The sequence below is a fragment of the Amblyomma americanum genome, chromosome 4 (assembly GCF_052857255.1).
Source record: "Amblyomma americanum isolate KBUSLIRL-KWMA chromosome 4, ASM5285725v1, whole genome shotgun sequence".
Lineage (NCBI taxonomy): Eukaryota > Metazoa > Arthropoda > Arachnida > Ixodida > Ixodidae > Amblyomma > Amblyomma americanum.
This window is the reverse complement of record NC_135500.1, coordinates 134616425-134633660: the sequence shown is the minus strand read 5'-3', so window position 1 is coordinate 134633660 and position 17236 is coordinate 134616425. Positions and strand designations below refer to the sequence as shown.

The 17236-nt window shown below is 48.4% G+C and overlaps 2 protein-coding genes across 2 annotated transcripts; one reads left to right on the top strand and one right to left on the bottom strand.

The window, feature by feature from the left end:
• Positions 1 to 4427: 4427 nt before the first annotated feature.
• On the bottom strand, positions 4428 to 9369 carry LOC144130376 (sperm-specific sodium:proton exchanger-like). The gene is made up of 2 exons (XM_077664300.1): positions 6231 to 9369; positions 4428 to 5799 (listed from the first exon to the last, which is right to left on the bottom strand). The coding sequence occupies exons 1-2, from the start codon at positions 9345 to 9347 to the stop codon at positions 5440 to 5442; spliced, it is 3477 nt and encodes a 1158-aa protein (XP_077520426.1). The 5' UTR covers positions 9348 to 9369; the 3' UTR covers positions 4428 to 5439.
• A 2271-nt stretch (positions 9370 to 11640) lies between these two features.
• Positions 11641 to 16805, top strand: LOC144130375 (uncharacterized). Its single transcript, XM_077664299.1, has 4 exons — positions 11641 to 11743; positions 14127 to 14237; positions 15432 to 15611; positions 16597 to 16805. The coding sequence occupies exons 2-4, from the start codon at positions 14136 to 14138 to the stop codon at positions 16714 to 16716; spliced, it is 402 nt and encodes a 133-aa protein (XP_077520425.1). The 5' UTR covers positions 11641 to 11743; positions 14127 to 14135; the 3' UTR covers positions 16717 to 16805.
• Positions 16806 to 17236: the final 431 nt, after the last annotated feature.

The window sequence follows — 17236 nt, the reverse complement described above, 5'->3', positions numbered from 1 at the left end:
AACAAGGCCAATAATTTTAAAGCTGTTAGATTTCCGAGAGAAAACAAAAATTTTGCGAAGCTGTCACAAACTGAAGGGGAGCGACTACGTCATCAGCGAAGATTTTTCACCCCGTATTCGAGACATTAGGCGGAGGCTATGGGAATATGGGAAACAAAAGGACTCTGGTGATAAAGTGGCTTTGGTTTATGACAAACTAAAGATCAACAGTCGCCTTTATTTTTGGGATGAAGAAAAAAATGCTGTGTCTCCCATAGTATCCACTTCTAATAAACCAAAAAACCAGGACACCGATACGCGCAACCTGCGTCCACGCCGCCCCCAATGTCCAAAATAACCTTCGTTAATGTTAACGCTCGAAGTATAATTAACAAGCTTGATCCCCTCGAATCGGTAATATTAAATTTTGAGCCAGAATTCATCGCCATAACAGAAACCTGGCTAACCAAAGACATCAAAGACTTTGAAATAACTCCCCCAAACTACGTCATTATTCGCAAAGATCGGCCAACACGAGGCGGAGGCGTTGCTTTGTTGATAAAAAAAGAAATACCGTTCTTTACCTTGCCGGAAATTGAAGGAGTTGAAGCACTTTTTTGTAAACTTTGCCTTGTAGATACTACCATCACTGTGGGATGCATCTATCGCTGTCCTTCTTCCGATCTGATTACAATGCAATCTTTGTACGCGTATATGCACCAGCATGTGAAGGGAAACAAGGTGATATTACTGGGCGACTTCAATCTACCTGACATTAACTGGCACACACTACATCATCGATCACCTTGCGCCGATGTTCTTTTTGATATCATGCTTTCTTTCGATCTAACCCAGATAATAAACGAGCCTACGCGGGTACAAGGATCTAGCTCAAACATTTTAGACCTAGTATTTCTTAGTAATCATTTGCCTATCCATGAGGCAAAATCCGAAGTGTCAGCCGGCCTGTCAGACCACAAACTGGTCTATTGTGCTGTCCCATATAATGGTTCTCCACTTTCTTCACGATCAACAATAATGTATAAAGATTACAGCAGAGCCGATGATACAGGCATCATTGATACACTATCACTCGAACTCTCATCCTTCCATCAACTCCCACACGATACAAACACAAACATCGAATCCCTATGGCATATATTTAAAACAGTTGTGTCATACTGTCACTAACTACGTACCATTGAAAACTAAAAGGACCCACAAACATAACCCCTGGATAACTCGAACCGTAATCCACGCAAAAAGAAAAGTTCGACTACTCAGAAAGAGACAGAAAGACCATCCGTCACAACGAACAGTTCTAAACCTTATTGCCGCTGTTGATGATTTGAAATCAAAAATGAAGAGGGCCAAGACATATTATTTTACACAAACACTTCCTAAATTTCTGAAAAATTCTCCCCAAAAATTTTGGCGTTATATAAACCCTAAAAAACAAGGTGAAAGACAGGCATCGCCGGAAGATAACAGAATACAGCAACTACTTTAAATAACTACTTCTGCTCCATCTTCACAACGGATAACGGAGAGCTACCAGGAATGAACTCTAGCACAGGCGTGACAATCGAACCACTAACGGTAACAGAACCAGGAGTGTTAAACCTTTTACTAAATCTGGACACTAAGAAAGCACCAGGGCTTGATAACATCTCTAACATATTCCTACATAGATATGCCGAGTTGATAGCTAAATTCCTGGTACTACTTTTTAACAAATCATTATCCACTTGCACCCTCCCTAGGGATTGGAAAACAGCCAAGATAACACCGATACACAAATCAGGAAATAAATCCGACCCTTCGAATTTCAGACCTATATCACTAACGAGCACAGTTTGCAAGTTATTAGAACATATTGTTTTAAAACACATAAACACTTATCTTTAAGTAAATGACATTTCAACCCCGTGTAGCACGGCTTTCGTAAGGGTCTTTCTACTATTACTCAATTAATTGAATTATCACATGACATATCCATGAGCATTGATAACCAGAAACAAATTGACCTTATATTTTTAGACTTCTCGAAAGCATTTGACCGTGTGTCGCATACTAAACTTATTGCAAAACTTCAACTTATTTTAGGAACTGGCGCTATTCTAAACTGGATTAAAGACTATCTTAGTAATCGCATGCAATTTGTTGAATTAACGATAGAAATCAGCGACAACTAATGTTACATCGGGAGTACCTCAAGGAAGTGTCCTAGCCCCAGTACTGTTCCTAATATTTATAAATGACCTACCAGCTTGTGTTTCAGAGAATATTAAACTTTTCGCAGATGACTGCGTCCTTTACAAGGAAATTAACTCTTTTGATGACCATATAGCTTTAAATAACGCCTTAACAGCAGTGTACCAGTGGTGTCAGGACTGGCAGATGGACATTAATTTAAATAAATCTGTTCTTTTATCTATAACTAGGAAAAAACACACATCAGCTTTTCAGTACACGCTTAATAATATTCATCTTGCATCTGTCATTGAGCATAAGTACCTTGGTGTGACACTAACCTCTGATTTCAGATGGGATTCGCACGTTAATATCATCACATCTAATGCACTAAAACAAGTCTTCTTCATTAACAGACGCCTTAAACTAGCACCCTCTGAAACAAAATTACTAGCATATAAAACTATTGTCAGACCAATTCTAGAATACGGCAACACCGTTTGGTTTCCCTTTACTAACAAGCTCATTAAAAAACTTGAAGGGGTGCAGAGAAAGGCACTAAGATGTGTATATAATAAACACTCCCTTACAGACTCACCAACACAATTACTAAAACGTGCAGAAATCCTAACCCTGGAGAACACAGCAAAATTCGCAAGACTTAAAATTATGTATCAGCTAATACACAACCAACTAAAGGTGCCCGCTACAAAATACATAACGACCACAAAAACTAGATTGACCCGCCACAACCTCACACACAAATTAAACGAGTTTCCATTCCGTACTGACATATTCAAATACTCATTTTTTCCTCGAGTTACACGAGAATGCAACAATCTAGACATAGATATTACTAACAGCTCATCATTAGATGCGTTCAGTGCCCTGGTTATAGATCACCTGTCTGTTTCCCAGTAGTTATTCTCATTTTCTACACTTTTCTGCCCTGTTTATTTTTACCGTTTTGTTTGTGCCTAGATTGAAAATACAACACTAACTGCAGCGGATTTCCTTTCTTGGTATGCTTGTCATCATGTTTGCCGCCTATTATTTGTACCTCAACTTGAATTCTCTAACCGATTTTGTAACTATTTTTGCTTATGTTATTGTTCAAATTGTTTACTACCAACATGTGCACTACAACTGTATCATTCAGAGCCCTTCCTGTTACAGTCCTTGATGGGACTTACAGTATCAAATAAAAAAAAAGGCGGTTATGCATACTTGGAGCATGAGTATTGATTCAAGTGAATTCTAGAAGGTTCTAGCAACAAGTATTTCTTTCCCGCCGACGAGCTTCCCGGCGAGCCACACCCTCGTATGTTGCTACAGGGTGCCTCAGCACCGATTAAGAGGTATCAAAGTAAATGGCTGCAAAAAGATGTGTGATTACATTTGCGAGTATACAGGGTTCCATGCAACGGTTTCACAAGTTTTTGCGTGAAGAATCAGTGCAACATGCGGTACAGCTTGCATCCGCAAATGAATCTGTGCCGCCTTCCGCGGTCACTCCTAGCTCCCTTAGCCGCGATTGACGAGCTGCTGATTCAGAAGCGAAGGCTGGCCGATACGGCAACAGTTGCCTAAAGGTGGATAGCGGGCAGCAGTAACAAGGCGAAATGCTGCTACGGGATGCCAGGGGCCATCAGAGCAAAGGCCCTACGCTGGAATAGCCTAGACGACCTTTATTGCCGGCCATTCAAAATGCGCCTGTTTGCACGGTGTAGTTTCACTCAGCGGTTAAGAGTCCCTCCATCGATGCCCCAGCATGGCGGCGATCCGGGTGGAAGCTGCGATGGTAGCTCTCAGCCAAACAGCACCGAACCGCAAGTCATACACGAACACGAACTATACACGAGCGTTCACACATGAATGCTAAAAATCCTCAAATAGCCCGCGGACGCAGCCTGCTAACTGTCGTGCGCGCTCAGTCGCTGCCAGACGTCCTGCTTTGAACCACTCTGCTTTGTGTGTCACGGTAACCTGCTCACCGCGTTCTCTCTGCGGTAAACTCGACAGTCACTTCGATGCTACTGGTTCGGACAGCGAATCCAGGATAATAAATTGTCCCTCCGACCACTGACAATCATTTGACATCCGTCGCTATCTTTCCGTCACAGTAGGCTTCATGTTGTTTTCACAAGTCATTTGGTGTCCAGTTTTCGGCGCGAATTCAGGGTGGCTTTACGTTTTCCTTTCGAACAGCCCTGCCATCACCGCCAAGCTCTAAGTTCAGCGAGTGCATGCAGACCTGTTCCATTCTATGTATATAGCTTTCCGGGGGCCGAACGCTCAGTGCTCGCCGTCCTGGCGACGGGGGGTGCGTATAGAGGCGGAGCCAAACAAGCAATACAACAAGCACGTTTCTTCCGCCCAAAGTACTACGTTCTTGCCAGGCCGTTTCATGACGCCAATGTTGTAGAACCGGATCTAGCAGCGTTGTCGCCTCTGGTTTTCAGTCTTGTTGACATGAACGCCCATCTCTGGCTTGCATTGCGGGCAGCATCGTCTCGAGAATTACACAGCCGGCGGGTGTCTAAGCTCGGTGAGTCGATATCGTCGTTAACAGGGAAAACTTTTATAATCCTCTTTGACAACTTATGGGAAGCTTGTCGAAGGACGGCTTGTTGATGACAGCGCACTGGCGGGACTGGGACTTCGCTGCTGCGATCGGCTTGTGCGGAGTCATTTAGAACTTTCTTCAGAAGGGCATCATTATGCCACCGACTACGCCTTGCTAATGTTCGCAAGCGTCATGTGGCCGGCGAGATATCAGTTGTTCACGCATATTTCCGCAGGTCTACTGTTGTAGGGTGCTTTGCTGCACAAGAATATTTAATCGTGGGTGAAAATCTTGAGACGGTATGGTAGTGATTTGCAAATTTGATTTTGCGCGCAGCTGCCACAGCAGGCACGCAGTAGTGACATACGAAAGGCCAATAGAAATACAATGGAGAATAAAAATTGTATGGCTACGGCTCGAGCCGATGAATGACGAATGGCTGCAGAAATCGTTCAGCACAATGGAGCGCTCGAGATATCCCCAAACTGAGATACTGCCACTGGCAATACTATTCAAATATCCAGTAACAGCTTAGCAGTGGTATACGGCGGCGAATATGTGGGAAAATGACAAATGGATTGTTTGGTTCTAGTAACGGAAGATGGGTTCTGGTCGGACAGCACAAGGTAAGTGATGCATGATGTGTGGCGGTGAGGTGAAGAAAGGCCGATTGGCAACTGGAGAATTTCTGGGGCGACGCATTACTCAGACTTGGTCGCAACCAGGGCCTTAGTGTGCGCACGTTGCCTTTTGTAGTCGTAGTGGGTGAGCGGCTGGTGGAACCAGTCCAGATCGCTGGGCAGATGGTAGCGCATCACCGTGGTGATGAGCATGACCGGCCGCGCCCGTTCCGTGGGTCTGCCCGGCAGGAACATCTCTCGCACGTTGCTCGGAATATACGCGGGGCCAGTGAAGAGCTCCTGCGACTTCGAGCACTGGACGACGCCCTGGATCAAGATCACGTCCAAGACTGCCTCGTCCAGCGTGAAATCGATGGCGTAGTATAGGTTTGGCATGATCCCATTCTCTAGGAACCGTTTTAACTTGTCGTGCGTCCATTCCTGCATAAAATATCACAAAGGTGAAAACACGTTCGGCGTGATGCCTGGTACTTTAAATCACCGCCACCACCACAATCATCATCAGCCCCTATTAAGTCAACTACGTAGTGATTTAGCCCTGTCCTGTCCTCTAGATTTAGCCCTGTCCTGTTTCATATGGAATCTGATAGGCCATTACGATTTAGCAACGCGCTCCTTGAATTTATTGACAATTTGAAATCAGGCAACATAGGCCTATTTTCCCAAATGCTTGTCATGCTTGATATGAAATACGGAAAAATTTTTACACAACGGACCTTAGTGGACAAATTACAGGAACCTTCTTCAACGCACGGAAGACCTGCGGTTCTGGTACGAATTCTTGTCTTTATCAAGTACTACGGATAACTAAAAATCTATACTGCGCTGTCGTACCATTGCATTGTGCTTACCTGGTAACGGCGCTGGTTAACGAGTACGGCGAGGCCTACTCGGATGGCGACGCTGAACCACATGCGGTACACCAGGTTCGGCGGCTCGGGATTCTGTTCGACGAGCAGCGTCATCTCCTCCATAGGTATGCAGCACATCTCGACGTCCGTCTCGCAGACGCAGCGGCACACCGATGGCTTAGCCGTGAGGAAGCCCAGCAGACCAAGCGTGTCGGGTGCCACCAGGTAGTCCTGGAAGGCGCCTTCGCAGAAGTAAAAGTGGGTCGAGTCCGAGTTTGCCAGATGCACCGGGTTTGCCCACGGCTCCTCGTTGCAGCCGCTCACCCGGACAATCCCCGAGCAGATGATGAAGACGCACTCGTGCAGATTGTTCTTCTCCACGAGCAGCTCGCCCTCCCTCAGGTATTGGTAGAATGACTTGAGCAGCCGTGGCACCACGTCATGCGATAACCAGGGAACGCTAAGCATGGTGTTGAAGGCCGCGTTCCCCACGGCGACGTTGGTTGGCATGCCGTCGGCTCGCTGGATCATCCAGGACAGGTTTTCGTAGAGCAGGCTGAACTGCTTTTCGTCCAGAAGGCCGCCTTCGTGGAGCTCATTGAGGCCGTCGAGCGCCTTGTTGAGGATTCTGCGCGCTGCTTGCCGGGTCTTAGTGGCGACTTCGATGTTGGGGTAGCGCTGCTGTATGTCGACGACGTTCTTTAGCGTTTGCAGCTTATTGTATCCGCTGTTCTCGCGTATGGCGACGGCCAGGTGTGGCGTTGTGACGAAACGGAAGACCTTGGCCATGGCTTCGTCTTCGGCGGTGATGTACGCCCAGCTGAGGTCGTACGCGTAGAAGAGCTTGCGGTTCAGTATCCCGTCGAGGAGGTCCCATATCCACACAAAGAGCACGACGCGCCTCTGCAGTGTCTTGAAGATGCGGCACGAGATGAGGGTTATGAAGCTGATCTGAAGGAACGTGACTACTTGCCTGCTGTTGATGACCTGCTTGCCGGTCTGCACGGATGCCATACTGATCAACACAAACTCGGTGACCACCAGGAAGTACATGATGACGTCCATCTGCTTCCAGATGTCCCGTCTCACGTGCAGCATACCGACGTTGTAAACCAGCAGGACCATCTCGAGTGAGTACAACAGCACGTACACGCCCTGCACAGAGGTGATGACAGATAACAGTACCTCATACTGTTCTGGCTCGGGGGTCTTTTTGATCAGGAGCACAGCGAGTCCGCTGAGTAGCAGAACGAAGCCCAGCGCCACGAAGCCGACGAGCACGTGGTACCAGCCCTCCTTCAGCATGCTCGAGAGTACGCCCACGTGTTCCTCCTCCTCATCGTCTTCAGTGCGCGAGCGGGTGGAGCGCGTCTGGCGCTTCTCAATGGCTTCGCTGCCCGCGAATCGCAGAACCAGGTCTTTCAAGCGGTAAATCCAGTCAGAAACGGTAATGTACGGCTTCATCATGGAGTAGTCAAGGTAACATTCCTTCTCCATAGGGTACTGCAGGGCCGCTAATATGGTGGTCTTGGTCTTGTTGTGGATCATGCCATCCTCGTATTGCTTGTTGTAGCACACATTCTGCAGCCTCAGGATGGAGCAGCTGGCCTTCTTTGCGGCGGCGTTTCGGTAGACACGGGCAGGAATGTACGTGTCCGTCTGTTCGGCATGCTCGTCGTCTTCGGCACCGGCGTACGGATTGTCGATGTATGTATGCATCTGCACCCACTTCCAGTCAGCGCCCGAGAACTTTTTGTCTCTACGCTGGTAGCTGGTCGACGAACGTGCCGTGTTGCGTAGCGCCATTATAACCATGTTCATATTCGCTCTCTCTACATCCGACAGCGTCAGCAGGCCAAGCATAGACATCAGCTTGGGCAGAGTGGTGGTGTTGAGGACTTGGACGAGGAACAGGGTGCCCATGCGAACAAACTGCTCCTTGAGGGCAAATTCCAGGTTCACCGTGGGGAAAGCCCTCGTGAGGTCGAGGGCGATCATAACGGCGCCCTTGAAGTTCGCCCAGGCTACTATCAGGCATTGCTGCCAGCTCAAGTCGTACCCCGCCGACGCCAGCAGAGGGTATAGCACGATGGTCGCCACGAACCGGACGCCAATCTTCGCCACGTACGCGTTTATGGGGCTCATCACCTCGTGCCAGCCGAGATATTCGCGCGTATCGCGGCCAATCCGGTACGCTGAGAGGAACACGATGACCACGCTGTAGCTGTACCTCACGAGCATCCAGAACTTCTTCAGCGCGATAGGGTTGTGCACGGTTGCCCCCGAGTGAGCGCTGGCTGTGAGCGCCATCGAGACGACCGTGGTGATGCCGGCGCCATAGAGGTACGCTTCGGCGAAGGACCAAGTGGCCACCACACTGGTCACGCTCACGATGAAGGAGACGGGCATGTCTTGAGAGAGGGCGATTGTTGCCATGGCCAGTATGTGACCGAAGGCCTTGCCCAGCAGCGGTCCCACCAGCAGTGTGCACCCCACCGTGCTCATGAAGGAGTACACGGACAGCCTCTCTGGCAGAGTGCTGAATCGATAGGCCATCCACAGGAAGGTGACTCCGACCAGCGGCTCGCCCATGATTATGGTCTCCAGAATATGGGAGCGAGACGAGGAGAGAGCATTTATGTCCGAGACGAACATTGGCTCGGGACAGCAGGTGAGCAGGCTGATGAGCACGGTCTCCGCCAAGTTCTGCTTCTCGGCGTCGCGGGTGCCCGACATGTACAGCATGAACAGCAGGGTGCTGAACACAAGGCCGCCGAAGCCCAGGAGCACGCACTGCCAGAAGCATTGCTTGAAGAGGTGGTAGCGCATGTTGAAGGCCCCCGTGAACATGAGCATCGGCAGGTACAGGAAAAGCAGCTCCCGGATCTGCGCGTCTGTGACTGGCAGCAGGTTCTCCTTGAGGTCGTAGCGGCTGACAAGGCGGCCCGCGGCGAAGCCTATGCCCACGACGACGGCTACGACGGGTATGTTAACGATGCGCTTCAGAGCGCGGCACAGGCCAGCTATGACGGCTACCAGCAGTACTATGATGACGCTCATCTGCCTGTCTTGAAGGCTGAACTTGCCTTGGTATGTGTCGCCAATGAGGGAATTCATTGCGGAAGCGTTGTCTTCAAAGCACCGGGGAAGAACGACCCGAGGCAAAGGCGCTCGCTCTTGGATCTCGTGCAGGCTCGAGGGCACGCAGTTATGTCGTCTATGTGTTGACACCTATTGTACTTTCTTCACTAAACCTAGTGAAAAAATTTTGTATGTGCGAGCAATCTTCACAGCAACCAGCAGCCACTCTGGCTCAATAAAGACACTAAGAAATTCTACATTCCACCACGAAACTGGCGGACGGGTGTAGCAATTTCCTCTTCTTCTTTTTTTTTCGGCGATATATGCAAGTGGGATATTTCACAGCGAAAGTATAATTCTGGCCACGTACTATAATTTTATGTAACTCGCTTCTCTCATTTCAAGTGCGATATTCGAGACTACCATTTTGCTCTTCACTGTTGAGCGTGCTTCTCTACTTGTGGGTGTTCCTCGTGGTCATCCGGCGAACAAAAACACCATGTGGTTAAAATGTTGTTCTTCCGCCAGGAGGAAGCACCGATAAAGAGTATCGTAGTTGTCTTTAGACTGATTTGTATGTTACAGCATGATAATCATATGCGTACTTATGGTCATCAATCTAAATGTGCCTGTACTCGCACTGTGTGTGCAGGATTGCAGTCTATACCAATGCCTGCTGTTACTTCCTTGAGTAAAAAAGGTCATAACAGAATAAACACAAAAGAAATTCCGGTTATCGTCTTCAGTATGCTGCTACAGTAGCACTAACGATTCCGTGATCAGGCAATAATCCACCAGAGAACATCACGTCTACGCATCAGTTTGTACACCTTTATCGGTTTTCATTAAAATGACGCAAGAAAGAAACATAAGAAACAGACTGCAGGAACCGATGATACTGCACTTCAGTCAGGATAGCAGAACATAAAATTGCATAGTGTGTATCAACTCGGATATTACGATATTTAATGTGTCAATCTAGGATATAATGAATGTTTGGCTGCAAACGCATTCAAGAGATCCTACGCGGATTGCCTAAGAGTTCTTTTATTCCATGTACGCCAGCTGTACGCGGCTATGTACGCTTGTGTAACTGCAAAGGGTCTTTAGTGTTTTGTTGCTATAGTTAACAGTATTATCTCTGGTACTTCGTGAGACGGTAGAACTTAAGCTGATGGCGAAATGGAAATATAAGTAGGATGGCGAGAACCACTACTATGATGGATTGCTCTGCTGTGAGGGTAAATGGTGCTAACGAGAAAGACAGGGAGACGTGAAATCATGTTACTACAATAAAGCAGTACAATAGGCCCTACTTCTCAGAATCCTATCTAAATGTAAATTAACCGTGACTTGCGGATTTCAAGAGGCATGGACAATAGGAGAAGAAGAGATATAGCGTGGTAGGTGTGATAAAAGACTTCATTCAGGGTTGCTACATTTGGAATCATAAAAAAAAATTCGGATGTGCAAGGAAGGTTGAAAAAAAAACGTAAGTGAACAAAAAGTAAGAAATGTACTGATGATTCTTTACGCGGTTCCCACAGCATACACCATGAGAAGGCTCCCTCGAACACACCATACTAACTTTGTTCCTGCCAGGAGCTTCTGTTCAATTTGGCCTCGCTTTGCATATGTTAGCAGTCTCCTCTATATGTTCGTAGTTCTGCTGGGGGAGCTACTGCCGTATTGTCTAGCGGCGGTATTCAGTTCGATCCCTTATCCAGAATAACCAGTTCCACTACATGAACTCAAGCAACCTTAAACGTTAGAAACACTACACGTGGAGATGCACCCGAATTATTCACCTGATGTAAAGAAATATGAACCCTTACCATAGAGCCACATCGCGACTGGCCCAGCGTGAGACGAGAGAGCAGGCCTGATGATTAAAGTGATGTTGCTTAGCATTAAGCGAAGAACCGCTAACCACGGCCACTCTTAGAAAAACAAGTCCCCAGCGAGAACGTATATATATAGAACCTCTACAGCTCGACCCTTTTGCGTAGGGCTTCGGTAAATCTTCGCGACTTGTGCTGTGCGTACGCGGATCTTTGACGCCACTAGAACACAAGGATGTTGGTCGTCGTGCTCAGAATCGAACCAGAGGAATAACAACAACAACAACAACAACAAAAAAACAAAGATGAAAAGCGAGTGGGATCGCCGTGTCGGGAGTAACTTGCTGGGCTTCCTGGGGGAGGCGCGACCGAGGATTGCGGCCGCAGGAAATGAGGGAATAACTAGAAAGGCTGTCCGCGTGGCCTTACCGCGGCGGCCCGCATAAAAGCGCGCCGACCGGCAGGCACTCGATCAGAGATCTCTCAGCCAGCCAGCCAGCCAGCCAGCCAGCCTGCCTGTTCTCGGACACCGAACGGGACACGCACATTTCTCGATCAAGCACTGGTCCGTGTCGACAAACAGAACCTAAGGTGAGTGTTACATAGGCTTGCCGAGCTACTGGAAATTATAGATTCAGAACTTCGTCTCGCTAGCTGCGCCTTATTCCAGCCGTTTGCCGGGCAATCTTGTTCGTACTACGAAGCTGAAAACTTAGGCGTTCGCTCAAGTAAGGCTAGTGAAGTTGTAGTCAGGTCGTCACATGCATTGTTAGAAAGTCTCGCGGGAATGTTAGGTTAGGTTCGGTTATGAAGAAGAGAAAGGCGTGGTAGCGGTTTCGTTTCGAGTGGAGACCTTAACCGCGCCGTGAGAGGAGGGCGAATGGGGTAATAAGGAGATGGGAAAAAGAAGTGCAGGTGTATAGCGTGGTGTCGTAATTCACCATTTGCTTGCACACTGTATACAGACGACATTGCAAGTACCCAAGTGGGCGAATATGACAGAAAACTCGGTAGGAACCAGCAGACCATAATGGAAGAGCATGAGCCACAACGGGAACAAACTAAAATTTGCGAAACACTGCTATACTCGCGGACAGCTTTTTGTAGCTATGCAGCGGAAGTTACGGGCGCGCGCTGCCAGCTTAAACGCGGATCTTTCTCCGTAGTGAGAGCGTGTTAAGAGGGCGCTTGTGGAAGCCTTGTGCCTTGTTCTCGTACTGCATAGCCACAGAAAGCTGTCCGCGAGTCGCACTCGGCCTGAGAAGTCCATTAGTACTGCGTCACGCGTTTTAAGCAGTGCGCATAATAACGGCTTACAACTTGCGACAAAGTGAATAATCGTCCAGATTTCTGGGAATAATTTGTTTCTTTTGGTGCTTCTTCAGTTATGCGCAATTTGTCGCCGGTTTATAAGAAAACAAGGCATGCGGGATCACCCGGGTTATACTGAGGTAAACACCTGCGCTAGGAAAATTGCAAGGCGCGGCGTTTGCTCTTGCGGTTGCTGCAACTTTGAAATTATGACATTTGGATGCGTTAGCATTAGAACGCCAATTATTGCAATAAGTGCCCTGCGTTGGGGTTGGCATGTGAAGCCTCGGTAGACAAGAGATAAAGTAGGGATGGGAAATTCCCTCTCTATATATAGGGGAGAGGCGGGATAGAGAGAGAGGGTGAGAGGGGACGGACGCGGAAAGGGAACCCGTGTCACCTACCAGAGAGTGGAGAGGAGAGGGAGGTACAGCGTGTCATATGGTAATTGATATACTGGATCATGCCACCCGAATAGGCGCCAGCGGCAGCGAGTGCTTCATCCGAGGGTAACACTAATGCTAATGCATACTCTGCCGCATGGATTGCACTGATCGCGTGCGAATTTTTTTTCCCTTCTGGCGCTGGCACGGATCAAGGTCTTTTTTTTTTTCGTTAATGCCAGGAGTTGGAAAAGGCTTGCTATTGGCTCACAGTTTAATACGGTCGCCGTACTGGGCCCAATTTCACCCGTTGTATGGACAGAACTGCAAGCTGTGCAAGCTTGAAAAGTTGCGGAAGGTAGAACATGAAAGAAAGCAGAGCTTTACCGATTTAATAGAGCACTGCAAATTAGCGAACACATTGCAAATATTGCAAGGATAAACAAGCTGTTGTAATTAGGAAGCTTCAAGAATAGTTCTGATGTCGATTATATCAGGTCTAAAATAATATGACGAGTTTACCCCACTCTATTTTTGTTTAGAAAATCGGCAAGGCCCCGCTGTGATCACTTTCAGCCATCCGACATAGCGGATGGAAAGAATGCTCTAGAATTTGAAGAAAAAAACATTGTTGCAATACCGGGTGGCTCATAGCGGCACACGTTCAAGATCACGTTGAATGGCTCATTCGCTCATTTAAACAGTGAACGACACCTTGAAACTAACTGTAAGCGATCTGTCTCGAATCTCTCGCTTATTAGCATCCCTATAAAGCTTGCTGCACGAAAATCATGCTGTGTTTCATTTGATTCGATCTTTGGGAGTATAGCGTACCAAAGCGACTCAGGCTATGAGGAACGCCGCTGTGAAGGGGTCCGGAAATTTAGACCACCTGGTGTTCTTTAACGTGCACTGACATCGAACAGCACACGGGCCTCTAGAATTTCGCCTCCATCGAAATGATACCGCCGAGATCGAACCCGCGTCTTTCGGGTCAGCAGCCGAGCTCCATAACCACTGAGACACCGCGGCAGCTTAAAATCATGTATGGCCGGGCGGAAGGTGCAGAGCTGGACATGGCGGGGCGTCGCACCACACACTTCGTAAAAGAAGGCACGGAATCTGTGCGACCAGTGAGCCAACGCAACCGGTGCTTATTGGCTGCAGCCAATTGTGTGCATTCAACAGTGTGAAGGAGTGCTTCAAGCAGCGAACTTCCGACGAAACCTTAAGAGCTTCTCTATTCCGCCGTCACTGCTTTCCTCCCTAATACCATGCAGGACCAAGCAATGGCAGCTGTGTCAGCTACGGCCTTCGCCCTGGCGCTGCTTCTGGGAACGTTTCTGGAGGCGTGCAACGCCCAAGATGGCTTCTTCAGGAACCGCGGACCGGTATGCTGTGGCTCGCATACGATACGTTCTAAACAGGAATACGCCTGTATGGGAGTAAAGAAGGAGTAAGCTGTCCTCTAGCCCACTCCACGTTATAAAAAGGAGTGCTATAGAAGAGAGCTTATTCCCTCATTACTCCTTTATGTTTAGAGTGTACCTATTTCATTCTAGGCTCGTCAAAAGTCTGCACTTTCAAAACGTGTGCCTTGCTTCCAGCATAGACCATTGTAGTTTCGGATGGAGTACGTAGTAATTTTGAAAGCCTTGGACTATTATGCGAGTGTACCTTCTCGTTGTGCTTGGCTGTACACTCTACCGCGTATGACCGCTCTAACTAGACACGCTAGTGGAACCTGTTGCTGTTCGTAGACTGGCTATAGCGTGCGTTGGGCGGCACAGTGGCAAAGCCGGCGTGTTGACGTCACAAGGTCGCTGCTCCATTGTTGCTGTTGATGTTAATTTGATTATTATTGACGGAAAGGCAACTTGACAAAAAGCTCCACAGCTGAGGTGTCGGTGAGCTCGAGGTGAGGTAAAAGGTCAATTTTCCCGAACAGCTCACCCTAAAGAAGGCGAGCACCATGGTCAGTGGAAAGCGTGCACCCATTTTGATACCAATATGTACGCAGCTGGGCTGGAGACGAAGCCCTCATACGGGATGGATGCTCTAACCACCAAGTAACCGCATCGGAATGACCTGTACGGTCCTCAACGGCGGACGATCGTAAGGACAAATGCCGAGTAAGGGCAGCTATACAAGGAAGAACTAGTGCGGGCTTATGAGATACCTTTAGCATAGCGCGCACTGACACCGCAAGCGGCGAGCCGCCACTGCGCATGCGCAGATTGCCCTGAGGGCACCAGATGGCGCCACGTTCCAGTCAACAGCTCTCGATCACGCCTGCTGCGTCATGACCAATCAGCGCGTGCGCAGTGGTGGGGCGAGGTACGCAGTAAGCGGTAGCAATAGCAATACGCGCTATGCTGAAAGTGTCTATTGGCCGCTCCATAGTGACTCTGAGGAAGACTTGGCAGAGTTTTATGCTCTATATATGTCCTTTGCTATGTCTGCTTGTGGCTTTTTCTCTTTCTTGTAATTGTCTATTGTTCCACCTGCAGCAACTTACCGTGGCATTCGTGTGATGAGATGAGCCGATACACATCATATATGGTTCGGCCATCACACGCTCGCAGATGCCGGACTCACTGCAGACGCTGCTTCACGGCGAAGGAGAGACGCAGGTCCTGGCCAAACCCGACTCGTTCAAGGCGCCAGCCTCCAGCGGCAGCGCCATTGCCCCTGCCAGCGAACTCGAACTGCCAGTCTTGGCAGCCGCGCTCCCTCAACACGATTGTCACATCGAAGTGCAAGTGGTGAGCAGTGCTGATTGGTCGTCGCACGTACAGCGGGCGCAGTTTTGTGCCAGTACACATGGAGGCAAATCGCAAAACAAGCTGTCATGGTTTCATTGAGAAGACACAACAACTAGCGTGTAAGAACAAGAACACAGAAAGAGATATAGACACTACAAACGCTATTTATATGTCTCTCCATGTCCTTGCTTTTGTACGACAGAGAATATGCCCTCTTACTATAAACAACTAGCAACTAGCAACTAGCAAACCTTTCTGCTTTTCTTGGTTTCTATATATACCTGCAGTGGTTGGTGTTAGCGCAGTTATAAACGTGAAGCTGCGGTTTGTGTGTAGTTTGACTGCCGCGTAGCATTTTATGGAAGAGTGCGAGAGGCAGGGCAGGGAGGTTGAGCGAAGCAGCGGCATCTTTCCGCCCTGCACTCAGTTCACAGCATTGTAATTTAATTTAATTGGTTTTTTGGGGAAAGGAAATGGCGCAGTATCTGTCTCATATATCGTTGGACACCTGAACCGCGCCGTAAGGCAAGGGATAAAGGAGGAAGTGAAAGAAGAAAGGAAGAAAGGGGTGCCGTAGTGGAGGGCTCCGGAATAATTTCGACCACCTGGGGATCTTTAACGTGCACTGACATCGCACAGCACATGGGCGTCTTAGCGTTTCGCCTTCATCGAAACGCAGCCGCCGCGGTCGGGTTCAAACCCGGGAACTCCGGATCAGTAGCCGAGCGCTTTAACCACTGAGCCACCGCGGCGGGTATTCACAGTATCCATGAAATGTTTTTTTTTTACGGCGTTGCTGACAAGGCCGCTTTGTACGATATGCAGTACACTCCATAACAGGAATGGAGCAACCAGAGCTCGTCGGTCGGGCAAGTCGTTAGGGAGAAAAACAGCCAAAGCTCATTCTTTGACTTTGTTGTTGACTTTAACCTACGTGTTTTTCTTTTCCCCGCCATCTTTTTTCCCCGTGCTACCCCACCTGTAGACGGAGCGTGTTCGTGGCCACTGCTCCGCACTCAATCTTCTGGGCAAGAGCTTCCCCGTATGCAAGAACGGAGACCGGATCTCGGTGAACAACCACGAGTGCGCCCACTTGGCCGCCTGACCGCGTTGATGGACACTCAACGCCAGTTCGAGTTTTTCCTTCCGTTGTGATGATGAACGGAGATTATTAGTAATAATAAAAAAATTGTTCCACCAAACATGGTCTCAGTCAGCGTTTCTTTGACGGGTATAGTCTAAAGGATGTTCCTCCTTCAAGGAGCCGAAGGGATTGAGAAAATATCATTGGGCTTGCACATTGGGTCCTAGTGCTTCATCGAGCTCACATGTAATTGTTGCATCGCCACGGTCACCTTGGGGCGCGCCAAGCGCAGAAACGACGCTGGTGAGCAAGGAACCTCGATTTATTGCAAAAGCAGGGTGCCTTTTATAGGCATGCTTAACGTGAGGGGAAGGGGGAAGAGGGGCAGAGAGAGCGGCGATAGCGGCTGCCGCAAAGAAACGAAAGGGTGCGCGCCGGTGACGCGCGCCCAACTCAATTTACTGAATAGCATATGCCACAGTAATAGACACATGTCAAGCCATCAGTGCAACTGACTAGCAGCCAAAAAAAAAAAAAAAAA

Bases quoted from the DNA above. Each gene is read 5' to 3' on its own strand.
- LOC144130376 (XM_077664300.1), bottom strand. From the start codon at position 9,347: ATGAATTCCCTCATTGGCGACACATACCAAGGCAAGTTCAGCCTTCAA. The intron at 5,800-6,230 runs GTAAGCACAATG...TATTTTATGCAG, and splicing joins TTAACCAGCGCCGTTACCAG to GAATGGACGCACGACAAGTT.
- LOC144130375 (XM_077664299.1), top strand. From the start codon at position 14,136: ATGGCAGCTGTGTCAGCTACGGCCTTCGCCCTGGCGCTGCTTCTGGGA. The intron at 14,238-15,431 runs GTATGCTGTGGC...ACACGCTCGCAG, and splicing joins TCTTCAGGAACCGCGGACCG to ATGCCGGACTCACTGCAGAC. The intron at 15,612-16,596 runs GTGAGCAGTGCT...CCCCACCTGTAG, and splicing joins GTCACATCGAAGTGCAAGTG to ACGGAGCGTGTTCGTGGCCA.